This window comes from Molossus molossus, unplaced genomic scaffold, assembly GCF_014108415.1.
Source record: "Molossus molossus isolate mMolMol1 unplaced genomic scaffold, mMolMol1.p scaffold_m16_p_23, whole genome shotgun sequence".
NCBI lineage: Eukaryota > Metazoa > Chordata > Mammalia > Chiroptera > Molossidae > Molossus > Molossus molossus.
The window spans coordinates 2,817,395-2,844,070 of record NW_023425359.1 but is presented as its reverse complement, the minus strand read 5'-3'; the positions used below and the strand labels follow the sequence as shown (position 1 = coordinate 2,844,070).

General features: G+C 40.1%; 1 protein-coding gene across 1 annotated transcript in view; it reads right to left on the bottom strand.

The window, feature by feature from the left end:
* MTR (5-methyltetrahydrofolate-homocysteine methyltransferase) overlaps positions 1-26,676 on the bottom strand; it is a 120,583-nt gene that overhangs the window by 81,691 nt on the left and 12,216 nt on the right. The window contains exons 4-8 of the mRNA XM_036277447.1: positions 24,279-24,348; positions 22,520-22,612; positions 21,076-21,182; positions 1,275-1,334; positions 482-576 (exon numbers count right to left, since the gene is read on the bottom strand). Coding sequence (XP_036133340.1) covers positions 482-576; positions 1,275-1,334; positions 21,076-21,182; positions 22,520-22,612; positions 24,279-24,348 — 425 coding nt within the window. The remainder of the gene's footprint in view (positions 1-481; positions 577-1,274; positions 1,335-21,075; positions 21,183-22,519; positions 22,613-24,278; positions 24,349-26,676) is intronic.

Below are 26,676 nucleotides of genomic sequence, written 5' to 3'. Positions count from 1 at the left end.
GGCTAACAAGGAGCCTCGAGAGACAGAAAGAGAGCGAGCGACAGCGCGGGAGAATGAAAGAGAGAGGATGAGCGCAGCTTCTGGGCAGGAGAAATACGTAGCACGTTTATGGAGAAGGCACAGGAGAAAAACAGTCTATATCCTTAAAGCTTCCATTTCACTCGCAGTATGTAATTTAAACCATTTTGATAGAAAATAGGGAGATATGTTAAAATAGAATGGAAAAGCCATGTTAATTTTAAAGATAAAAATCTGAGCTTTAAAATCTTCATCATATCCCAAGCTAGACTGCTTCTGGTTGTTCCATAAATAAGGAATAAAATAACTTTGCAAAGCACTGCAAAAAATGTAAGTGCTGATAATAGTTTTTAAATCTTACTATTAAACCAAGAAGCACAGTCTTAAACTATAAGGGAGATGCTTATAGCTATCAGCAAGATCCCCAAAAGGGGGTGGAGTCAAGGAAGGAGTGGTTACACACCAGAGTGGGTCTGCATGAGACACACTGATGACAAATGCCTCGCCGGTCTGTCCAGAAAGCGTCCGCCCACTTTTATCCACAATTGTTCCTGAAATCTGAATGAACAAAGCAAACTCAGTCAAAATAGACTCAAATGAAAAGGTTAGTGACAAAGACAAAATAAAATGAGCAAACTTTCTGTGTTCTTTTACAGGGAAGAGCACTGTGGAACTCAAAGGCAGCATCTTCTACAATGGTCGGAACAGATAAATGAAGGGGGAGTTGGTGAGCCATGGAAGCAAGGAAAAGGGAAAGCCACAGAGGCAAAAACCATGACCAGAGCAGCTTCAGAATTCACACATCCAGTCTCATTAGAAAAGGCTTCCCCATGAACCTCAGCTTATCCTGGCCTCCTGCTGTGACGCATCCCTAGTTTTGATTCTATTTTATTCTTACCAAGCAACCTTACAACACTCGGACGGGTCTGCCTATTGAGTTAATAAACTGCAGTCTGCTGTCTTCAGTACTGGGTACTTCACAGTTAGCAGGCAAGGCCAGCCACTGGGCAAAGGAGGATGAGTCCCTGAGCCTCTGGCTTCAGGAGACAAACTCAGCTGGGCCGCTTTGCCTTCCACCAACCACTTCCGGATTCATTTTCTTCATCTAGAGGTGGTGGTAGGAGGGAGGTGAACAGAAATCTTAAAGTAGGTGGTTCCCAAAAGATACAATCAACAGTTCTATGCAAGAAAAAACAAACCCTATCTTTAAAATGACAATATTAATAAAAAACAAAAATCAACATTTTAGCACTTACAAAGATAGGCCGGGGAGCATATGTCTCTTCAAAAAGGTTCTGGACTGCAAACAAGGCTGCCTGTCAGAGGGAAAAAGAGCATCACCTTGGGTTCCAAGAGGGCTACAGAGTAGGCAGAAGCTTCACTCACCTGCTCCCAGCCCCAAACCGGATTTACAGCTAAATTATAGAGCAATCAACCTGAATAGCCATCTGAAGACTAGCTGAACTGAAATATTATAACCAAGGATTTACAAAAGAAGCCATGTAGAAACTGGTAAAAAGGGTAGGGACAGGGGAAGTACTAGCAACTGCACCCAGGTGCGACAGCAGCTGAGAAGCTGGAGTGATATTATAGCTGCAAAACTCCCTCCCCTCAGGCACGTAGGGGTCTCAACCCAATGCAGGGATTCCCCAACCCAGAATAACAGAGATGAAAAGAGGAGCGCGCATACGGTCTGGTAGTGAAAATTAATGGGGATTTCTATCCGATGGGAGACCCAGATGCCACCATTCCCAAAGACTAGCACTCCTATTGTTACAGGACCAGACTGGGAAATGCACTACCTGGTCCCTGACTGCTGGCGAGGCCCCTCTGTCATACTCAGGTCCTAGGGAGTGGGGGGGGGGGGTCTGCTGGCTGTACCCAGCAGTGACTTTTGAGGTCCATTTTTTCTGGGGAGGCTTCTGGCAGAGACTCAAACAGTGACTACACTGTACGACTTTGGAAAGAGAGCCGATCTCCCCCACCTCGAGCTCACAGCCGGAGCCCCTCCCTCTACCTGTTGAATTACTCAGCAGTGTGATTCCAGGAGGCCCACATCCTGCTGGGAACAACCACACATTGGGAGGCAGCCCCTGCATAGTGTCTCATACATGATGATAGGCATTTGCACTTATAATCACCCAGCCTGAAGGGTTAACTCCACCCATGAAAGGGCCAACAACATTCAAATCTCAACTACAAAGGAGGGTACACACAGTCCACTAGAGACGTTAGTGGAGCACAGCACTAAGGTGATCTAGAAGATTGTGCCACTGAGACCAACAAGATACTTTCATCATAAAGCCCTCATAACAAACCTGGATGTCATAGCAGATCTACCTAACTCACAGAGACAAAATGGGGAGACAAAGAAATATGCTCCAAATGAAAGAACAAGAGAAATCGCAGAAAAAGAATTACATGAAATGGAGTCAACCAAAATAGCAGATGCAGACTCTGAAACAATAGTTACGTATAAGGATGCTCAAGGACCTTAGGGGAAGAATGGATGATCTCAGTGGGAACTTAAACAAAGAGATAGTAAGCATTAAAAAAGAAATGTAAAACAAAAAAGAATCAGTCAGAAGTGAAGAATACAATACCTGAAATGAATATATTAGAGGGAATCAACAGCAGATTAGATAGAACGGAGGATTGAATCAGCAATTTAGAGGTCAAGATAGCAGTGAGCATCCAAGCAGAGTATCAAAAAAGAAAGAGAATTCTTAAAAATGAGGAAAGTCTAAGGAACCTCTGGAACAACATCAAGCATAAATCATCCACATCACAGGTATACCAGAAGGGGAAGAGAGTGAGCAAGGGATAGAAAACCTGTTTGAACAAATAATGGCAAAAAACTTCCCTAACATAGTGAAGGAAAAAAGTCACACAAGTTCAGGAAACCCAGGGAGTCCCAGTCAAGATGAACTCAAGCCCTGGACGCACTGAAGGGTTGCAGGTTTAAATCCCAGTCAAGGAACAGACATGGGTTGTAAATTCCATCCCAGACCATGTTTGGGGCACATGCAGGACACAACCAATTAATGTGTCTCTTTCACATTGATCTCTCTCTCTCTCTCTCTCTCCTTCCTCTAGTCCTTCCATGTGCTATAAAAATCAATAAAAAAATATATCCTCAGGTGAGGATTAACAACAAAAAAAGATGAACCTACAGAGACCCACACCAAGATACATCATAATTAAAATGGCAAAGGTAAAAGACAAAGAATCTTAAAGGCAGCAAGAGAAGAGAGTTAGTTACATACAAGGGAGTTCCCATAAGGCTGTCAATTGATTTCTCTAAAGCAGCAGTTCTCAACCTGTGGGTCATGACCCCTTTGGGGGTCGAATGACCCTTGCACAGGGGTCACCTAAGACAAAACAGTATCAAAATTACAGTTATAAAGTAGCAATGAAAATAATTTTATGATTGGGGGTCACCACAACATGAGGAACTGTATTAAAGGGTCACGGCATTAGGAAGGTTGAGAACCAATGCTAAAGAAACACTTCAGGCCAGAAAGGATTGGCATGAAATATTCAAAGTGATGACAAGCAAAGACCTGCAACCAAGACTACTCTATCCAGCAAGGTTATCATTTAAAATTGAAAACAATATAAAGAGCTTCCCAGACAAAAAAAGCTAAAGCAATTCAGTACCACCAAACTAGTATTGCAAGAAATGTTAAAGGGCCTTCTCTTAAGATGAAGAAAAAATATAAAGAGGAACATAGGTATAAAAAAATGGAAATAAATGAGTACCTATCAATAATAACCTTAACAGTAAATGAATTATACACTTCAATTAAAAGACACAGAGTAGCTGAATGGGTAAGAAAACTTGACCCATATATAGGCCATCTGAACAAAAGATACACAAAGACTGAAAGGGAAAGAATGAAAAAAATATTCCATGCAAGTGGAAATGAAAAGAAAAACTTGGGTAGTAATACTTGTATCTGACAAAATAAACATCAAAACAAAGGCCATAACAGGAGATAACGAAGGTAACAACATGACACTAAAAGGATTGATCCAAACAGAGGATCTAACCCTTGTAAACATATATGTACGCAACACAGGAGCACCTAAATACACAGAGAAAATCGTGGTGAACATTAAAGGAGACATCAACAGCAATACAGTCATAGTAGATAAATCTTTTTTATTTTTCATTTCCCCCTTTTTTTTTTTAATCCTCACCCGAAGACATTTTTCCATTTTTTTGTTCAGATAAAGTGGAGGGAGAGAGAGGAAGAGAGAGAGAGAGAAACATCGACATGAAGGGGACACATCGAGTGGCTGCCACCCACACGACCAACCAGGGCCGGGGACAAACTGCAACTGAGGTACGCGCCCTCAGCGGGAACAAAGGGCAATGCTCTAACCACTGAACCAAACTGGCCAGGGCCTTTTTTTCTTTATTGATATTAGAGAGAGGGAAAGAGAGACAGAAACATCAATGAGAGAGAACACTGAGTGGCCGCCTCCTGCATGACCCCACTGGGGACAGGCCCACAACCCGGGCATGTGCCCTGACCAGGAATCAAACCGGTAACCACTTGGTACAGGGTTGACACTCAACCACTGAACCACACTGGCCAGTAGGGTATTTTAACACCCCATTGTCATCAATGGACAGATCTTCCAGACAAAAAAATTCAACAAGGCAACAGTGACCTTGAAAAACACTCTAGGGAGGATTCCAAAATGGTGGTGGAGTGAATGGTAGCTACACCAACCATGTCACAGAACCAAACAGCAATTACAACTAAAATAAAGACAAATCGTCGGGAAAAAGCAACAGAAAAGCAGCTTGCGAGGACCATATAACCAGGGACACTGAATCGATCCTGGTAGGACTGTGGAGGCGCGCGATGGGGGCTGGGAGCCCACAGACAGCAGTGGTCTTCGCTGTGAGCAGTGCCCTCGGGGTTAACATCCAAAGCCCGCTCCACAGCACAGAGGGCTGGGGCAGAGCACTAAAATAGCCATTACCACTCACATTGAGCTCTGGTAGACAAAGGAAGGACTGGACTGGAACTGTGTGGGGACACTCGGGATCTAGAGGGCGCTCAGAGCTCTTGCTGAGTTGTAGCCATGCAGGACAATGACAATCTTACTCATTCCCCAGGCTCTAAGAGATTCAACCCCACCCAGGCAGACTATTGAAATGCAAATTGAGGCTCATGAACAACCATCATCTGCCCCACCTTCAGGAAATCCTCTTACACTGAACACCTGAAGAAGTTTTCATTCAACTGAGAACCCAAGGCTCCTCAAGTAACCACGACTAATAGCCCCCAGGCAAAAAGCTAGAGGATAATTGAACCTTTCCTGGGACTGCAAAACTAACCAGGAAAGTAAGACTTGACAATCATGTTTAACATGGTTCCTCCCATGCTCATCCAAACCCAGTATAGGGAGCCACAAACAGCAGAACACCAACACCCACAGGGAAAATTTGGCAAGCTCCAAAACCCACTGAGATAGCCAAAATGGTGAAACAAAGAAACAAATCCCAAATGGAAGAACAAGAAACCTCTACCGAAGATGAGATAAATGAAATGCAGTTAAGCAAGTTATCAAAGGTAGAACTCAGAGCCATGATCTTGAGGAAGCTCAGCCGCATGAGTATGGACATCAACACTATGAGTAAAGACATAGAAATGTTGAAAATCAACCAGTTGTAAATAAAAAACCACCAAGAAGAAATGAAGAATGACATAGCAGAAATAAAGAACACACTGGAGGACTAAACAGCAGAGTAGAGGAAGCTGAAAACTGGATCAGTGAATTACAAGACAGGGTATAAAAAATGAGCCAATCAGAAAACCAAAACAAAAAACAAACAAAAAAACACAATTAAAGAACAGGAAGACAGCTTAAGACAACTATGGGACAACTAGAAATGTAATAATATTCACATCAAAGGAGTCACCTTAGAAGAAAAAAATGAGCAATGGTTAGAGAATATATTTGAAGAAATAGTGACAGAAAACTTCCCTAATCTGGTGAAGAAAGAAGGCAATCAAGTTCAAGAAGCACAGAGTGCCCCAAGTAAAAAGAACCCAAACAAACCCACACAAGTCACCTAGAAATTAATATACCAAAAATTAAAGACAAAGAGAATCCTAAAGGCAGCAAGAGATAAGCAACAGGTTACCTACAAAGAAACTCCCATAAGGCAATCAGCTAACTTCTCAACAGAAACACTACAGGCCAGAAGGGAATGGCATGAGGTAATCAAGGTCATGAAAAACAAGGATCTGAATCCAAGACTACTCTATCCAGCAAGGCTATCTTTCAAAATAGAAGGTTAAATAAAGAGCTTCCCAGATAAAAAAAGGTTAAGGGAATAAACTAGCACCAAACCAGCATTGCAACAAATGTTAAAAAGACTACTGTAATTAGTAGAAGTAATATGAAGAAAAATATAACCACAATAAACAAAAACGGCAATAAATAAGTACATATCAATAATCACCTTAAATGTAAATGGGGTGAATGCTCTGATAAAAAGACACAGAGGAGCTTATTGGATAAGAAAGCATGACTTATATATATTGTTTACAAGAGACTCACTTCACAACAAAACATTCAAATAGGTTGAAAGTGAAGGGATGGAAAGAAATCTTCCAAGCAAACAGAGAGGAAAAAAAACCTGGGGTAGCAATACCCATATCTGATAAAAATAAATTTCAAACTGAAGGCCATAACTAGAAACAAAAAAGGCCACTACATCATATTGAAAGGATCTATCCAACAGGAAGATATAACCTTGGTAAACATATGTGCACCCAATATAAGAGCACCAACATATATTAAAAATCTTCTGGAGGACTTCAAAGGAGAAATCGACAGCAACACAATTGACAGCGGGGACTTCAACACCCCGCTGACATCTCTGGATAGATCCTCTAAACAAACAAATTAACAAGGAAACAGAGACTCTAAATGAAGCACTAGACCAAATGGATTTAATAGATATCTACAGAGAATTACACCCCACAGCTACAGAATTCACATTCTTCTCAAATGCACATAGGACATTCTCAAAGATAGACCACAAGTTAGGACACAAACTAAGTCTCTACAAGTTCAAGAAGACTGAAATTATATCAAGCATCTTCTCAGATACAATGGCATAAAACTAGAAATAGACTTCAAGAACATGCAAAGAATTAGAACACATGGAGGCTAAATAGCATGTTATTAAACGATGAATGGGTTACCGAGGAGATCAAGGAAGAAATTAAAAACTTCTTGGAAACCAATGAAAATGAATACACAACAACACAAAATCTATGGGATGCAGCAAAAGCAGTTCTGGAGGAAAGTTCATAGCACTACAGGCCTATCTGAAGAAACAAGAAAAATTTCTAATAGACTATCTAACCGCACAACTTAAAGAACTAGAAAGCAAACAAAAAGAAAACCCCAGAGCAAGCAGAAGAAAGGAAATAGTAAAGATCAGAGCAGAAATAAATCACATAGAGACCAAAAGAACAATTCAAAGAATCAGTGAAACAAAGACCTGGTTTTTAAAAAAGATAAACAAGATTGATGAACCCTTAGCTAGACTCACCAAGAAACAGAGAGAGCCCAAATACACAAAATCAGAAATAAAAGAGGAGAAGTAACAACTGACACCACAGAAATACAAAGGATCATTAACAAATACTATGAACAATTATATGGCAACTAATCCAACAATCTAAGCGAAATGGACAAATTTCCAGAAATACAGTCTCCCAAAACAGGACCGGACCAGGAAGAGATAGAAAACTTGAACAAACCAATAACAACTAAGGAAATTGAAGATGTAATCAAGACTCTCACAGCAAGCAAAAGCCCAGGCCCAAACCGCTTCACGGGGAGTTTTACCGAACATTCAAGAGGAACTAACATCCATTCCCTTAAACTATTTCAAAATATTCAAGAAGAAGGAAGACTTCCAAACTCATTTTATAAGGCCAGCATAATTCTAATTCCAAAACCAGAAAAAGACACTACAAAGAAAGAAAACTACAGGCCAATATCTCTGATGAACATAGATGTCAAAATCCTTAACAAAATACTAGCAAATTGGATCCAGCAATACATAAAAAAAAAAAATTATTCACCATGACCAAGTGAGATTCATCCCAGGGATACAAGGCTGGTACAATATTCACAAATCAATAAGTGTGATACACCACATAAACCAAATGAAAGATAAAAGCCACGCGATCATATCAATAGACGCTGAAAAAGCATTCGACAAAACCCAGCACCCATTTCTGATAAAAAACACTCAGCATGTGGGAATAGAGGGATCATATCTCAACATTATAAAGGCCATATATGAAAGACCTACAGCCAACATCATACTCAATGGGCAAAAACTAAAAGCATTTCCCTTAAGAACAGGAACAAGACAGGGATGTCCACTTTTGCCACTCTTATTTAACATAGTACTGGAAGTCTTAGCCACAGCAATCAGACATGAAGAAAAAATAAAAGGGATCCAAATCGGAAACGAGGAGATGTACCTATCATTATTTGCAGATGACATGATATTATACATAGAAAACCCGAAAGACTTCATCAAAAATCTACTAGACTTAATAAATGAATTTGGCAAAGTAGAAGGATACAAAATTAACATTAAAAAATCAGCAGCATTCTTATACACCAATGATGAACTCACAGAAAGAGAAACTAAATAAACAATCCCATTTACCACTGTGGCAAAAAAAATTATGATACCTAGGAATAAATTTAACCAAAGACGTAAAGGATCTATTTGCAGAAAACTACAGGACATTGAAAAAAGAAACAGAGGAAGATATAAAAAAGTGAGAGCACATACCTTGTTCATGGATTGGAAGAATTAACATCATTAAAATGTCCATATTAGCCCTGGCCAGTTTGGCTCAGCGGTTAGAGCGTCGGCCTGCGGTCCGGAGAGACCCGGGTTCGGTTCCCGCTAAGGGCACGTACTTCGGTTGCAGTTTGTCCCTGGCCCTGGTTGGTCGTGCGGGTGGCAGCCACTCGATGTGTCCCTTCACGTCGATGTTTCTCTCTCTCTCTCACTTCCTCTCTCTCCCTCCCACTCTATCTGTACAAAAAATGGAAAAATATCCTCGGGTGAGGATAAAAAAAAAAAAAGAAAAAAAGAAAATGTCCATATTACCCAAAGAAATCTACAGATTCAATGCAATCCCCATGAAAATACCAACAACATATTTCACAGAACTAGAACAAATACTTCAAAAGTTCATATCGAACCAAAAATGTCCCCAAATAGCCACAGCAATCTTGAAATAGAAGGACAAAGTAGGTGGGATCACAATACCAGATATCAGGTTATACTACAAAGCTACTGTAATCAAAACAGCCTGGTACTGGCACAAGAATAGGCATATAGAGCAGTGGAACAGAACAGAGAACCCGGAAATTGACCCAAGACATTATGCTCAATTCATATTTGACATAGGTGGCAAGAGCATACACTGGAGTAAAGACAATCTTTAATAAATGGTGTTGGGAAAATCGGACATCTACGTGCAAAAAAATGAAACTAGACCATCAACCTACACCATACACAAGAGTAAACCCAAAATGTGTAAAAGACTTCAATGTGACCTGTAAATCCATAAAAATCCTAGAAGAAAATGTAAGCAACAAAATTTCAGACATCATACACAGCAGAATTTTCACTGATACCTCACCTAAGGCAACAGAAACAAAGGGGGAAAAAAATGAACACATGAGACATCAAACTAAAAAGCTTCTGCACAGCAAAAGATACAGTCAAATGGAAAGGGAACCCACTGTATGGGAGAGCAAAATTGCCAATGATACATGAGATAAGGGATTAATTTCCAAATATATACAGTGCTCATACAACTCAACAAAAGGAAGATAACAAACCCAATTAAAAAATGGGCAAAGAAACTAAATAGACACCTCTCCAAACAGGACATATAAATGGCTAAGAGACATATGAAGAAATGCTCAACATCACTAATCATCAGAGAGAGGTAAATTAAAACAACAATGAGGTATCACCTCACACCAGCCAGAATGGCTGCCATCAACAAATCATCAAATAACAAGTGTTGGCGAGGATGTGGAGAAAAGGGGACTCTAGTACAAAGCTGGTGGAAATGCAGACTGGTGCAGCCACTGTGGAAAACACTATGGTGTTACCTCAAAAAATTTAAAATTTTGCTCAGCGGTTAGAGCGTCGGCCTGCGGTCCGGAGAGACCCGGGTTCAGTTCCCGCTAAGGGCGCGTACCTTGGTTGCAGTTTGTCCCCGGCCCTGGTTGGGTCGTGTGGGTGGCAACCACTCGATGTGTCACTTTCACGTCGATGTTTCTCTCTCTCTCTCTCCCTCCCACTCCATCTGAACAAAATATCGAAAAATGTCCTCGAGTGAGGATAAAAAAAAATTTTTAATTGAATTGCCATTTGACCCAGTGACCTCACTTCTAGGAATATATCCTAAGAAGCCTGAAACACCAATCAGAAAGAATATATGTACCCCCATGTTCATAGCAGCACTATTTACAATAGCTAAGATCTGGAAACACCCAAGTGTCCATCAGTAGACGAATGGATAAAAAAGCTGTGGTACATGTACACAATGGAGTACTATGCAGCTGTAAGAAAGAAAGATCTCTTATCCTTTGAGACGACATGGAGAAACCTGGAAAGTATTATCCTAAGCGAAACAAGCCAAGCAGAAAAAGACAAATACCACATGATCTCACTTATATGTGGAATATAATGAACATAACAGTCTGAGGAACAAGGTAGACCCAGAGATGTGGAAGTAGGGTACCGACTAACAACCCTCGGAAGAGGGGGTGGGAGTGGAGGGAAGAGATAAACCACGTACTATATGCATGTACACATAACTGATGGACATGGACAACAAAGCTGGGGACAGAGTGGGGAGGGATGGGGAAGAGGGTGTCAATGAGGAAAAAAGGAGAAACATCTGTAACAAAAATAAATTAATAAAAAAAAATTAGCCCTGGCGGGTTTGGCTCAGTGGTTGGAGCCTCGGCCTGCGGACCAGAGAGTCCCGGGTTTGGTTCCCACTAGGGGTACGTACCAAAAAAAACCCCAAAAAACAAAAAAAAACCCAAAAAACAATAGCTCAAGGTCACCTTGGACGGTTTGGCTCAGCGGTCAGAGCATTGGCCTGCAGTCCAGAGAGACCCGGGTTAGGTTCCCACTCAGGGCACATGCCTCTGTTGTGGTTTGTCCCCGGCCCTGTTTGGTCATGCGGGTGGCAGCCACTCGATGTGTCCCTTTCATGTTGATGTTTCTGTCTCTCTCTCTCTTACTCTCTCTCCCTCCTACTCTATCTGAACAAAAAATGAAAAAATGTCCTCGTGTGAGGATAAAAAAAATTAAATTAAAAAAATACACTAGGTTTGATGGATTTAATCGATATTTACAGAACATTTCACCCCAAAGCAGCAGAATATACATTCTTCTCAAGTGCATATAGAACATTCCCAAAGACAGACCATATGTTAGGACACAAGATGAGTCAGAACACATTCCAGATTGAAATCATATCAAGCATCTTCTCAGATCACAATGGTATGAAACTAGAAACAACAACAAAAAACAAAATACTCAAACAAATGAAGGCTATATAGCTTGTTACTAAACAATGAATGGGTTAACAATGAGACCAAGGAATAAATAAAAACTTCCTGGAAACTATTGAAAATGAACACACACCAACCCAAAATCTATGGGATAAAGCGAAAGTAGTCCTGAGAGGGAAGGTCATAACATTACAGGCCTACCTCATAAAAAAAAAAACTCAAGTAAACAATGTGACCCTTCACCTAAAAGAACTAGAAAAAGAACAACAAAGAAAGCCCAGAGTAAGTAGAAGGAAAGAAATAAAGAGATTAGGGGAAATAAATGACATAGAAAATTAAGAAAACAATACAAATGATCAATGAAATTACGAGGTGATTCTTTGAAAAGATAAACAATATTGACAGAACTTTAGTCAGACTCATCATGAAAAAAAAAAGAGAGAGTGGACCCAAAGAAATAAAATCAGAAATGAAGGAAAAGAAGTAACAAGTGACATCACAGAAATACAAAGCGTTGTAAGAAAATACTAAGAACAACTACATGCCAACAAATTGGACAACCTGGGCGAAATGGATAAATTCCTAGAAACATACAATCTTCCAAAACTCAATCAGGAAGAATCAGAAAATCTGAATAGGCCAATAACAACTAATCAAATTGAAGCAGTAATTTAAAAAAAATCTTCCAGCAAACAAAAGTCCTGGAACAGATGGCTTCACATATAAAATTTATCTAACATTCAAAGAAGAACTAACACTTCTCCTCCTCAAACAATTCCAAAATATTCAAGAGGAAGGAAGACTTCTAAGCTCTTTTTACGAGGTCAGCATAATCCAATTCCAAAACCAATAAGGGCACTAAAAAGAAAGAAAATTATAGGCCAATATCCCTGATGAACATAGATGCTAAAATCCTCAACAAAATATTAGCAAATTGGATACACAGGAAATTAAAAAGATTATTCATCATGACCAAGTGGGATTTATGCTGGTGATGCAAGGTTGGTACAATATTTGCAAATCAATAAACATGATACATCACATAAACAAAATAAAAGATAAAAATCACATGATAATATCAATAGATGCAGAAAATGCATCTGATAAAATCCAGCACTCATTTATGATAAACTCTCAGCAAAGTGAAAATAGAGGGACCATACCTCAACATAATAAAGGTCATATATGACAAACCTACAGTCAATATCATACTCACAGGACAAAAACTAAAAGCATTTCCTTTAAGGTGAAGAACGAGAGGGATGTCTGCTTTCACCACTCTTATTCAACATAGTACTAGAAGTCCTAGTCACAGCAATCAGACAAGAAAAAACAAAAGGCAGCCAAATTGGAAAGGAGAAAGTAAAACTGTCATTCTTCACAGATGACATAATATTCTACATAAAAAACCCTAAAGACTCCACCAAAAAACTATTAGATCTAATAAATGAATTTGGCAAAGTAGCAGGATACAAAATTAACATCCAGAAATCAGTGGCATTTTTATATACCCATAATGAACTTTCAGAAAAAGAAATTAAGAAAACAATCCCATTTACTATTGCAACAACAACAAAAAATGAGCTACCTAGGAATAAATTCAACCAAGGAGGTAAAAGACTTGTACTTGGAAATTACAGAATATTGAGGAAAGTAAGGAAAATACAAATAAGTGGGAGCATATACCATGTTCACAGATTGGAAGAATTAACAGCATTAAAATATCTATACTACTCAAAGGAATCTGCAGAATCAATGCAATTCATATTAGAATACCAATGGCATATTCCACAGATCTAAAAAAAAATTCCAAAAATTTATATGGAACCAAAAGAGACCTCGAATAGCTTCAGCAATGTTGAGAAAGAAGAACCAGTTGGAAGTATCAATACCAATATCAAACTATACTACAAGGCCACTGTAATAAAAATAGCCTGGTATAGGCGTAAGAACAGGCATATAGATCAATGGAATAGAACAAAGAGTCCAGAAATAAATCCATGCCTTTATGGTCAATTAATATTTGACAAAGAAGGCAAAAGCATACAACGAAGTAAAGACAGTCTCTTCAATAAATGGTGTTGGGAAAACTGGACCAGTACATGCAAAAAAATTAAATTAGACCACCAACCTACCCTATACACAAGAATAAACTCCAAATGGATAAGAGACTTGAATGTAAGTCACAAAAAACATAAAAACCCTAGAAGAAAACATAGGCAGTAAAATCTCAGACATCTCATATAGCAAAACTTTTGCTGATACATCTCCTAGGGCACGGGAAACAAAAAAATAAACAAATGAGACTACATCAAACTAAAAAGCTTTTGCACAGCAAGAAAATGAAAAGGGAATCCACTATATGGGAGAACATATTTGGCAATGGTACATTTGATAAGAGGTTAATTTTCAAAATAAATAAAGAATGTATACAAGTCAACACCAGGAAGACAAACAATCTAACTAAAAAATGGGCAAAGAACCCAAATAGACACATCTCTAAAGATGGCCAATAGACATATGAGAAAATACTCGTCACTAATCAACAGAGATGCAAATTAAAACCACAATGAGATATTACCTCACGTTAGCCAGAATGGCTATAATCAATAAATCAACAAAAAGAAGCGCTGGCGAAGATGTGGAGAAAAGGGAAGCCTAGTGCCGTTGATGGGAATGCAGACTGGTGCAGCCTTTTGGAAAAATATGGAATTCCTCCAAAAAATTAAAAATGGAACTGCCTTTTGACCTACCATTCCCACTTCCGGGAATAAATCCTAAGAATCCAGAAACAATCATTTGAAAGAGTATATGCATCCCTATATTTATTGCAGTGTTTTTGTTTGTTTGTTTGTTTTTTATAATAGCCAACATTTGGAAGCAGCCTACATGCCCATCTGTAGATGAGTAGATAAAAAAGCTGTGGTACATTTACACAATAGACTACCACATGGACTAAAATAGAAGGAAATCTTATCTTTTTCAACAGCATGGGTGGACCTGGAGATGAGTATGCTAAGTGAAATAAGCCAGTCAGAGAAAGACAAATACCATATGTACTCAATATATGGAAGCTGATTAACAAAATAAAATGATAAACAAAATAGAAACAAAGGCCTGGATACATGGAACACACTGACAGCTGTCAGAGGGGACAAGGGAGAGAGGACTAGATGAAAGAAGGTGACTGGATTAGCCAAAAACATATATACCTAACAGACAGACACAGACAACAGTGTGGTGAGAGCCAGAAGGAAAGGGGGTTGGCAGCTAGGTGGAAGTGGGCAAAATGGGGGAGGGGAATGGAGACAGAAAGAAACTCTGCTCGGGGCAACGGGTACATGATGCAGTGTGCGTATGATGTTTTACGGAGTTGTACACTTGGAACCTGTATGATTTTGTGAACCAATTTCACCTCAATAAATTCAATTAAAAAGAAATAAAATACCACCTTTATCTCTGACAGACTGTGTCCAAAGGTCAGTCTAACTGGTTGATCTGAATGCTGGCTTTTCTAAAACCTCTTCTGGTAAGATCCATGTCACATTCTCTCGGGAGAAGAAATGTGTCTTCCCTATAATGTACAACCCAGCACCTGTCTCAAGATCACACTGTCACCCTAAAACAAAACAAATGCTGGCTGAAAGTTCTCCTAGAAACTAGTATTTCCTCTAAGACAAGCTAAAGAGACACTCTTTCTTCCTTCTCTCAACCAAAATTAAAAACAAGAATGCCTCTGCCTTCCACATCCTTATATATGCATGTTAGGTATATGAACCAACACTGTGTGTCACTGCAAAAAGAGTGAGTTCAGAATGAGATGTTAAAGATACAAATCCCCCGTTACTATGCATGTAAGATCCAGGCAACGCATCTTCTTTTTATCATTATGTTTTGACCCTAAGATGTCCATATTTTCATAATTAATTTCCTGAAATCAGAATGCAACTTGTAATTAATGTGTACCTTCATTGTGATAGTGAAATTTTATTCCCCACTGGAAAAAAATACCTGAATTTCTCTTTTGAGAACTAGAAGAAATTGATCCTAAAGATCTTACAGAAAATAAACATGGAAAGACTAGCCAGGAAAGTTCTGGAGGAAAAAGGAAGAGGCGTATTTAATGAAAAACCTACCAGCCTACCAGTTACTCAGACACACTGTAATTTAATGCTATATAACTTTACATAATGATATCCTGTAAATAACAGGATAGCAGTGTGATATCAGCACACATACTATTGGAACAGATCAGACCAGATGTACTCCTCAATTTAGTGACGTGTGTGACATGATTCCACATGATTTCTCTCATCAGAAAATAAAGTCTAATAGATGGTATTAGGAAAACTAAGTTACCTTAGAGAAAAAGAGTAGGTAGATCTCTATCCTATTCACTCCAAAATAAATTCCAGACCATAATGAGAGAAACCAGACCCTTTATAATCAAAAGAATGTGATATCATACTCTTTTAGTGAAAAACTGCACTAACAAAATATATACTTAATGCTTTATGCTGTTATTACACTACTCTTATTTCTAATCCAAATATTTTTATGTATATAATATTTACATTTTTTTTATATATAATCCTTATCCAAGGATATTTTTTCCATTAATTTTTAGAGAGTGGAAGAGAGGGAGCGTGAGAGAGGGAAAGAAGGGAGAGAGAGAAAGTGTAAGAGAGAGAAACATCAATGTGAGAGAGACACATAGATTGGTTGCCTTCTACTCATGCCCCAACTGGGGCCGGGGATCAAACCTGCAACCCAGGTACGTGCCCTTGACCAGGAATTGATCGCATCACCCTTCAGCGCACAAGCCAATGCTCTAACCACTGAGCACATCCACCAAGGCTATTGAGACATGTATATCTGGATTTCATTTCAGATATATTCCCTATTACGTTACTACTCTTTTTTTCAAATTTACATCTGAGTTGTTTTTTAAAATTATAAAATGTTTACTAAGATTCAAAAAATTTACAGAACGATGTATAAAAGAGAACCATACAAGTAATGTGTTAAAAATGAGAAAGGACAGTCATCCTGCTTCTGGCTGGTAGTCATTCTCCTCATTCATCTCAAATGCAATTATTTTAGTTTAAAAAAAAAAGTTTAAAGAATTATAGGTGGTGGTTGACCTTGGCTTGCACCTCCTGGGAGGCCCCAGAGCCAGCGTACCTGATGGACAGCTTCAGACTACGCCAAAGCACCACCCAACCACCTCCATGAGTGACACACTCAAGGAGTGAACTCAGCAGGTACCCAGGCCCCAAAGAAATAAATTCTGCTCTGTGGGGTCGGCCCCTGCACTGCAGATCCTCTACAGTCCATATCTGCAGCCAGTTGGCCTGGGGATAAAACCTCCCTTAGATGTGCAACAGCAATCAAGCCTCAACTATAACAGGAGGGTGCACACCACCCACATGGGGAGGTGCACCTGGAGCACCCAGCTCCAGTGACCCAGGAGGTTGTGCCACTGGGCCGCACAAGACACCTAGTACATAAGGCCACTCTATCAAGACGGGGAGACACAGTAGCTCTACCTAATGCATAGAAACACACACAGGAGACAGCCAAATTGAGGAGACAAAAAAACTTGTCCCAAATGAAAGAACAAAACAAAACTCCAGAAAAAGAACTAAACAAAATGGAGAAAAGCAATCTACCAGATGCAGAATTCAAAACACTGGTTTTAAGAATGCTCAATGAACTTAGGGGAAGAGTAGAGGAACTTAGTGAGAACTTCATCAAAGAGACAGAAAACATAAAAATGAAAAGAGAAAACAAAACAAACAGTCAGAATTAAAAAACACACTGACTGAAATGAAGAATATATAATGGGGAATCAACTGTAGATTCCCCAAGCCCTGGCTGGTTTGGCTCAACGGTTAGAGCGTCAGCCTGCGGTCCAGAGAGACCCGGGTTCGGTTCCCGCTAAGGGCATGTACTTCGGTTGCAGTTTGTCCCTGGCCCTGGTTGGTCGTGCAGGTGGCAGCCACTCGATGTGTCCCTTTTACGTCGATGTTTCTCTCTCTCTCTCTTCCTCTCTCTCCTTCCCACTCTATCTGAATAAAAAATGGAAAAATGTCCTCAGGTGAGGATTAAAAAAACAACAACAGTAGATTAAACAGAGGATCAAATCAGCAATTTATAATGTAAGGTAGCCAAAAACAAAACAAAACAAAACAAAAAAAACCTCAATAAGAATAGCAAAAAGAAAGAAGAATCCAAAAATTGAGGATAGTTTAAGGAGCCTCTGAGACAACATCAAGGATACCAACATTCATTCACATCAGGGGGGTACTAGAAGGAGAAGAGAGAAAAACCTATTACGAGAAAATGATGACAGAAATCTCCCTAACCTAGCAAATGAAACAGACATACGCCCAGGAACTACAGACAGTCTCAAACAAGATGAATCCAAAGAGACCCACATTAAGACACAACATAAAGGTAAAGAGAAAGAATCTTAAAAAGAGCAAGAGGAGCCCTGGCTGGCTTGGCTCAGCAGATAGAGAGTCGGCCTGCGGTCCTGAGAGACCCGGGTTCGGTTCCCACTAAGGGCGCATACCTTGGTTGCAGTTTGTCCCTGGCCCTGGTTGGGTCATGCAGGTGGCATTCACTCGATGTGTCCCTTTCACATCGATGTTTCTCTCTCTCTCTCTCTCTCTCTCTCTCTCTTCCTCTCTTTCCCTCCCACTCTATCTGAACAAAAAAATGGAAAAATGTCCTCGGTGAGGATAAAAAAAGAGCAAGAAAAAAGCAGTTAGTTACCTACAAGGGAGCTCCTGTAAGACTTCAAGCTAATTTCTCAACAGAAACTTTGTAGGCCAGAAGGGATTGACACAAAATATCCACAATGACGTAAAACCAAGAACATACAACCAGGAATACTCTACCCTGCAAAGCTATCTTTTTTTTTTTAATCCTCACTCAAGGATATTTTTTCCATTGATTTTTAGAAAGAGTGGAAGCAGCGGGCGGGGGGGGGGGGGGGGTGACATCAATGTGAAAGAGACACACTGATTGCTTGCCTCCTGCATATGCCCCAACTGAGGGGCCAGGAATCGAACCTGCAACTCAGGTATGTGCTCTTGACGGGGAATCAAACTCATGATTCAGTCATATAAAAAATTAAATTGTGCCATCTGCAAAAGCATGGACGAACCTAGAAGGTGAAATAAGTCAGACAAAGACAAATGCCAGATGATTTCACTTATATGTGGAATCTAAAAACAAAATAAACAAGCAGAACAGAAACACACTCATATACACAGAGAACATTTTGAAAGTTGCCTAATGGGAAGGGGGTTTGGGGAATGGGTGAAAAGGTGAAGGGATTAAATACAAATTGGTAGTTATAGAATCATCATTATTTTTTTTAATTCTGAATCTGAGGTCTTCTCCCACAACATTTAAACAATTAAACATTTGATGAAATGTAAAGTACTAGGGATAAACAGAGACTGTTTTTATTCTTACCTCGGAATGGGGAGAGCCCTTGCAAATACAATTCCCTCCCCACCAAGAAAAAAACAGAACCTGTAAATCCAATCATTTAAAATTAAAATTCTCTTACACTAAAACTAAATCAAACAAAAAACAACACAACTATATCACCATCACCACCAGATATCAAGTCCAAAGTCAAACATCCATCTGGAGACAATATTTGCTACTCATCACTGACAAGGATGATTTCCTTAGGAAAAGACAACAAAAAAGGCCAGAAGTCCAACAAGAATAAGGCACAGCGTACATATCACAGGAGAAGAAATATAAATGATTGTAAAACTTTAAAAAGATGCTCTATTTACTTTATAGTCAGAAAAATAGAAATGAAAACTGCAGTAAGGAAGCATTTTTCACCTACCAGATTGGAAAAGATCAAGTGTAACAACAGATGGTGTCAGTGAGGGTGCAAGGAACCAGCACTGCTGTGCACTGCTTGCTGACCAGGGTGTAAATGAGCACATCTCAGAGGAGGCTGACTTGACACTAAAGATCACAATTAACAAGCATAAAATGCCCTGGCCAGTTTGGCTCAGCAGTTAGAGCGTCGGCCTGCAGTCCAGAGAGACCCAGGTTCGGTTCCCACTAAGGGCGTGTACGTCGGTTGCAGTTTGTTCCCGGCCCTGGTCAGTCATGCGGGTGGCAGCCACTCGATGTGTCCCTTTCGCATCGATGTTTCTCTCTCTCTGTTCCTCTCTCTCCCTCCCACTCTACCTGAACAAAAAAATGGAAAAATGTCCTCGGGTGAGGATAAAACAAACAAACAAACAAACAAAAAAAAAACAAGCATAAACCCTTTGGCCTGGCAATTTCACTTGTAGAAATTTATCCTCCAGATACACTGTGCAAAAATATTATATATAAATCGATGGTCACCAGATGGGAGGGAGTTTGGGGGAGGGAGTTTGGGGGGTGAGTAAAAAAAGGTGAAGGGATTAAGAAGTACAAAAAGGTGAAGGGCTTAAGAAGTAAAAAAAAAAATGGCTAGAGTGTTGGCCTGCAGATCAGAGTTCTGGGTTTGATTCCGGCCAAGGGCATATACCTTGGTTGCAGTTCATTCCCAGCCCCGGTTGGTGTCGTGCACGAGGCAACCAGTCAATGTGTCTCTCTCACATCGATGTTTCTCTCTCTCTCTCTCTCTCTCTCTCTCTCCTGCTCTATCTGAAGATAAATGGAAAAATATCCTCGGGTGAAGATTAAAAAAAAAATTAAAAAAAGAAGTATAAATTGGCAGCTATAGAACAGTAATGGGGATGTAAGTACAGCACAGGGAATATCGTCAATAACATTGTAATAACTATGTATGGTGCCAGGTGGGTAGTAGACTTATAGAGGGGATCACTTTGTAGGTTATATAAATGTCTAATCACTATATCGTATACCTGAAACTAATATAATAATGTATATCAACTGTAATTGAAAATTAAACATGCAAATAAACAGCACAGGTATAAGAACATTTACTTTTCACTCTACACACTCATGCACCTTTGTACATATGGAAGAAATACAAACACATACACACACCCACGCTAACATCTTTCACGCTAGAATCCATCAGGACTTTCACACTGGTAACAGTGGTTGTCCCAGGAAACAGGAGATGAAAGGATATTACTTTCTACTACACACAGTTACGTATATTTTGAATTTAGAACCATGTGTATGTATTTATTACCTATATAGTAGCTATATGTGAAAATATTTAATTTCATAATTTAATGAAACATTTTCTAAAAATTAAAAAGATAACCTTTAGAAGTGTTTTTCATTCTACTGGCCTTAGTCAAAAATAGTCAAGAATAAATGGAACAAATAAATTTCATTTAACTTTAATCACAGCTATTGTTATCTTCTCACTGCATCAGGGGTTCATCACAGCCCCCCTACCCCAGCCCTGTCCCTCTTCCTCCCTTAACTCACCTTGGCGTTGGCAGTATCGAAAACAGTTTCTACAAGTAAGATATCGACCCCACCATCTAGAAGCCCTTCGGCCTGCTCTTTGTATGCTTCAACGAGCTCATCAAAAGCTGCAAAAAATAAACCACATTCAGGATATCAGTCATCAATATCCTCTGAATGGCCTGGCACCTGTGAACTAAATACTGCTGGTTCACAATGCATAATTTAAGGACAATGCCACCTGTTGTAAGAAACCAAATACAGACACATGGCAGCGAAGGGAGTTAAACCAGTAAACTGAATACAGTTGCTCTCTTGCACGAAGACTGCACTTCCTATGTGTGAGCCGAGAAGGAGTGAGTGGCAAGGCCAGGGTCCTGAGCCCTGTACCTACTGCAGCTGTCTTTAGGACAGATCATTCTTTCCAGGCACGGTTCTGGTCAGTTCACAAGAGATGAGTATGAGGAGCAACCACAGAAACATGTCCCACTGATTTGGGCCCATCGCAGGGCGAGTCACATCCCCTCACTCTCTGTGGTAAAAGGCTGCAGTCCTGTGGATTTGGCTCCTGCCCTCTGACACCAACTCTGTCAGAGGGAAAACCCTGCCTGTCGGGCAATTTTAGTCTCAAACAAAAGTGTTCAATCACTCCTAGATAAAATTTTGTTAGAAACATCTGGAGTTGTCTGTTTCCATCTGAGAGGTCATCCCTCTCCCCATATCACTTCCCAACCAAAACAGAAAATGCTCACTCGGCAGAGTGGCCCGAGCAGCATGCTGCCTTGTGTGTAAGTGGCCTCGTCTTCTAGGGCAGGAGAGAAAGGAAGCATGCGCTCCTCACTGTCATGCCTAGACCAAGACAGCATCAGCATGAGCAACCCTGCTGACCAAGTGTGGAAGCTCTGCGTGGCAAGTTCTGTGATCAAAATCATACAAACCACACCTGCCCGTACCTGTCATCCACACAAAACCCATTACCACATCATTACTATTCAGCTCTGAAGTTCAATGGTTTTGAATAGTCTGACACTTAAGAAATTGACCCACATTTCTAGATTTTTTGGTAAAATCTCAATATATGACAGTTTATAATTTTTATAATACTCATATATTTATATAGTTTGAACTGCTTTGTGATAAATAAAATGGAGGTCTAGTGGGTTATTCTCTAATAGACCAAGGCCTGGTGTTCATAATTTCTCAACTTGTCAGTTTAAAGCTTTATTTTCATTGGTTTTATTCCCACAGCTGATAAAGAAGAACGAACACAACACCATGTACACACAACAGCTAACTTTCTTTTTAGATACACACGTTATTACAGGGACTGCTGGAAGCCCTTTACATGGATTAAGTCTCAGTAACCTGAGATAGATCTAGTATTGTCCCATTTTACCGATTTAGAGATTACTAAAACACAGTAGTACTTGCTCAAGATCAATGATTTTATGTGATGAATACTCACTGATGTTCCTGTAATCTGGTCTTTCCACAGATGGGGACACAGAGAGGGTCTTATTAGTTGGACCCAGAGCTCCTGCCACAAACCTCTTAATTCCTTTGGGAAAGAAAAACAAGTGTGAAATCTCTGAATTGCTCAAGGTTTTTGTTGTGAATCAATAAGGTATAAGATATCCCTAGGATATAGGTTTATAATCCTTTGTCCAATATCTGAAATCCATAAAGCGCAAAAGCGCAAACTTTTTTCTTAATTCATTTGACAACAAAACATGACCTCCCCTTAACTAACAAGAGGCTTATTTATAGTCTTTCTCCCACTTACAGGGACGGTTTATAGATTTCACTGCAAATGTATGTTTGACTATGGGGCTGTCCTGGATCTCACTGGAAAAATTATGAAATATAAGGTGTCTGCACATATTATCACCAAGCCAATCCAAAAAAACTCTGAATTCTCACATGTGTGGCTTCAAAGTGTTTCAGTAAGTAATCCTTTTCTATCACCATAGCTATGTCTGCACAAATTCTCTCTCTCACTATTCTTGAAAGTCCTGAACTTAACATAGATCCTGCAAAAACTCCTTCACTGTGGGGAAGTATAAATCAGCATTAACAATTATAAAGCCTGAAATTAAAGCATGAAGCAGATTAAATCTTACTTTAATAATTCTTTCAATAATTATTTAATAACCTTCCTCTGGGCAAGAGGCTCGGTGCTTCTAAAAGAGCCTGAGAAGTATCCATGTACAGGTGCTAACTGGAGCCAGGGCTACACTCTAACTGCAGAAGACTCTGACTGTTTGACAGCCCAGCCTGTGAACAGGTTACAGGCCCAAATATTCTTTATCTTCTCCAAAGATGAACAATAATGTGGGAATAAGAAAAATGTCCTTCTCTTTTCCTGCTTTAGCTGGTTGAACACCCTCTGACCTGTGACTCAATTGGGGTAATAGTCTACACACTTCCATGGATTTAAACATTATCTCTCAGAAACAAAGTACCTATAAATTGCTCAGCCTTTATTCATTAGTATGCTGTGTCTAACTTCCTAACAATTTTCTTTCATCTTTTCTGTTGGCAGTCATTTCGCATTTCCAAATCTTTTAAAGGGCTCCATGTATTTCTTCTACTCCTTTCCCTCCCTCAAAGCCTCCCCACCAACTGTTACCCAACTGTTCTTATGGCACCCAGCCAGGAGGTTAGTTATTCTGGGGAGCCACTTTTCAACTTCCTGAATCTAATGTCACATTCCTTGTGTACTACATAGAGCCTTCAAGGACATTAGTGGTATGAAGTGGAAAACGCTCCAAAGGCAGTATCGCTTTACCCAATAAGCCAACCATGGGGATGAGGGGAGCTTTAAAGAATAAGATCAAATACCTTAATGATAACCAAAATGACTGAAACAGTCAGCTGTCTGTCGCCTTAATAACCTGATGGTATGCCTCAAAGGGGAGTAAAATCATTTTAGATGTAAATGTATAAGAAAGCCATCATCTTATTTACAAAGTTAGGATGTGACCCCCAGCAGAGTAAACACAGAACAAACCCTAAGCCCAAGGCCCATGGTAACAGTGAACTCAGAGAGACGTTGTATGCTTGACTGAAACTGCAGAGAAGTAACTTACAAACGAGCATAACTGGTATCTGCAGGGCTGCTAGTAAGCCAATGACCACGGAAGGAAAAACTGCAGTAAGTACAGCATATTATAGCTGAAAATATCCAAGGAGCGTCTTTGTAAAGAAGGGGAAACGTTCCTTACCTGTCTGGAGAGTTATCTCGTCGGCTGCCTTCCTGGCCACTTCCGCAGAGCACTTGTTCATCTGGTAGGCCTAACACACAACGGAAAAAGTTAGCCTGTCCTCCTTTTCCTCCACATGTTAAATGAGAAACGCATGACCCTCTAAACCCAGTGTGAGTCTAATAAAATGGACAGTGAATCCATTTGCAGTCTTAATGAAATCTTGGCCAAGAAGGCCTATCAGCCTGCCCCAGCCTGGAAGGCAACAGGAAAGGCAGGCGTCTTTGGGAACTGCTTTTAGGTTCTTCCCCAAAACCATGAGCACGGTGACAAAGGGCAATCTCTAGACATCTGGCATGTCAGAGAATAAGCTGATGTAGTTAAATATTCTGAGATCTAGAAAGAAAAAAGTGACAGGCTTTAAACACAGGAGGCCTGGCTTCCAGGTCCAGCTCTGCCACCACCAACCCGGAAAGTGCCCTTAGCAACTTCTTCAGGCCGACTTCCTTCAGCCAACAATGGTTATAATCGATGGTTCTGAACTATTTGTAGATTATTAACCTCTTGAAATTTGGTAAAGGCCAAGAATCCTCTCACTAGGAAATAAAAGCAAGTATGCACAAACATACAAAGTACTGCCTACAATTTAAAGAAGTTCAAAGCCCCCTAAAGGGCTTCCACAAGCTGAGTTAGGAGGTACTGGACTTGTGATCTTCAAGATCCCATCTACTTCTAAGACCCTCTGTGCCTGGATCCTCATACCTAGTAATTAAGAAACTATAATAGCCCTGGCCGGTTTGGCTCAGCAGTTAGAGCGTCAGCCTGTGGAGCAGAGAGTCCCGGGTTCGGTTCCCACTAAGGGTACATACCTCGGCTGCAGTTTGTCCCGGCCCCGGTTGGAGTCGTGTGGGTGGCAGCCACTCGCTGTGTCACTCTCACATTGATGTTTCTCTCTGTCTCTTCTTCCCTCTCTCTCTCCTACTCTATCTGAAGATAAATGCAAAAATGTCCTCAGGCAAGGATAAAAAAAAAACAGAAAAGAAACTATAATATCCTAAAATAGGGGTTTATCAAACTATGTCTCCCAGGATGAGTCTAGCTTGCTGCCTGTTTTGTAAATAAAGTTTTATTAGAACACAATCAAGCCCACCGTTTACACATTTTCTAGGACTGCCTTTGCACTACACTGACAGAGTTGAGTGGTTGCAACAAAAACTGTATGTAGCTAACAAAGTCCAAAGTATTTACTATCTGACCCTTTACCGAAAAAGTTTGCCACCTGGTTGAGCATTGACCCATACACCAAGAGGTCGGCAGTTCGATTCCCGGTGAAGACACATGCCCAGGTTGTGGGCCCAATCCCCAGTGGGAGCATGCAGGAGGTGGCCAATCAATGTTCTCTCTCATCGATATTTTTATCTCTCTCTCCCTCTCCCTTCCTGTCTCTAAAATCAATGGGGAAAAAAAAATTTTTTTAAAGAAAAGTTTGCCAACTCCTTCCCTAAAATAACACAAAAGTAACCGCAACACAAATTCATTGTCCACTGATATACAAGAGGCACGTGATCACACTTATATGAGGTACTAAAGTAGTCAAATTCATAGAGACTAAAAGTAGAATGGAGGGTGCCAGGATCCACAGGGAATTATTGTTTAATGGAGACAGAGTTTCGGTTCTGCAAGATGAAAAGAATTCTGTAAATAGATGGTGGTAATAATAGCACCAATGTGAATGTACTGAATGCCACTAAACTTATACTTAAAAAATGGTTAGAATGGTAAATTTTGTTACATGTATTTTGCCATAATTTAAAAAAAGGGAATAAAATCTGCCACCTAATACTTATAAAGGTCTCGTAAGCCCTGGCTGGTGTGGTTCAGTGGTTAGAGCATCATACCATAAACCAATGGGTTCAATTCCCAGTCAGAGCACATACCTAGGTTGCAGGTTCGATCCCCAGTCAGGGCATGTGCATGAAGAAACTGACGGCTGTTTCTTCCTCCCTCTCCCCGCCCCTCTCCCTCTCTAGAATCAGTGAAAAACATCAAGTAAGGATTTTTTTAAAAATGCCTCACAAGCCCTAGCCAGTGTGGTTCAGTTGGTTGGATGTGGAGCATCATCCCATGCACCAAGAGGTTGTGAGTTTGATTTCTGGTCAGGGCACATACCTAGGTCTCGAGTTCGGGTTCAATCCCTGGTGAGGGGCACGAACAAGAGGCAACTGATAGATGTTTCTCTCACATCGATGTTTCTCTCTCTCTCCCCCTTCCCCTCCCTCTAAAAAAGAAAATCAATAAACATATCCTCAGGTGAGGATTAAAAGTCCTCACAAAAAAGTGCACATGGCCCATCATTATGCCTTTATCAACAATCACTGTGTAATAAGCATCATTTTTGATTATTACTTGCCCATAAAAG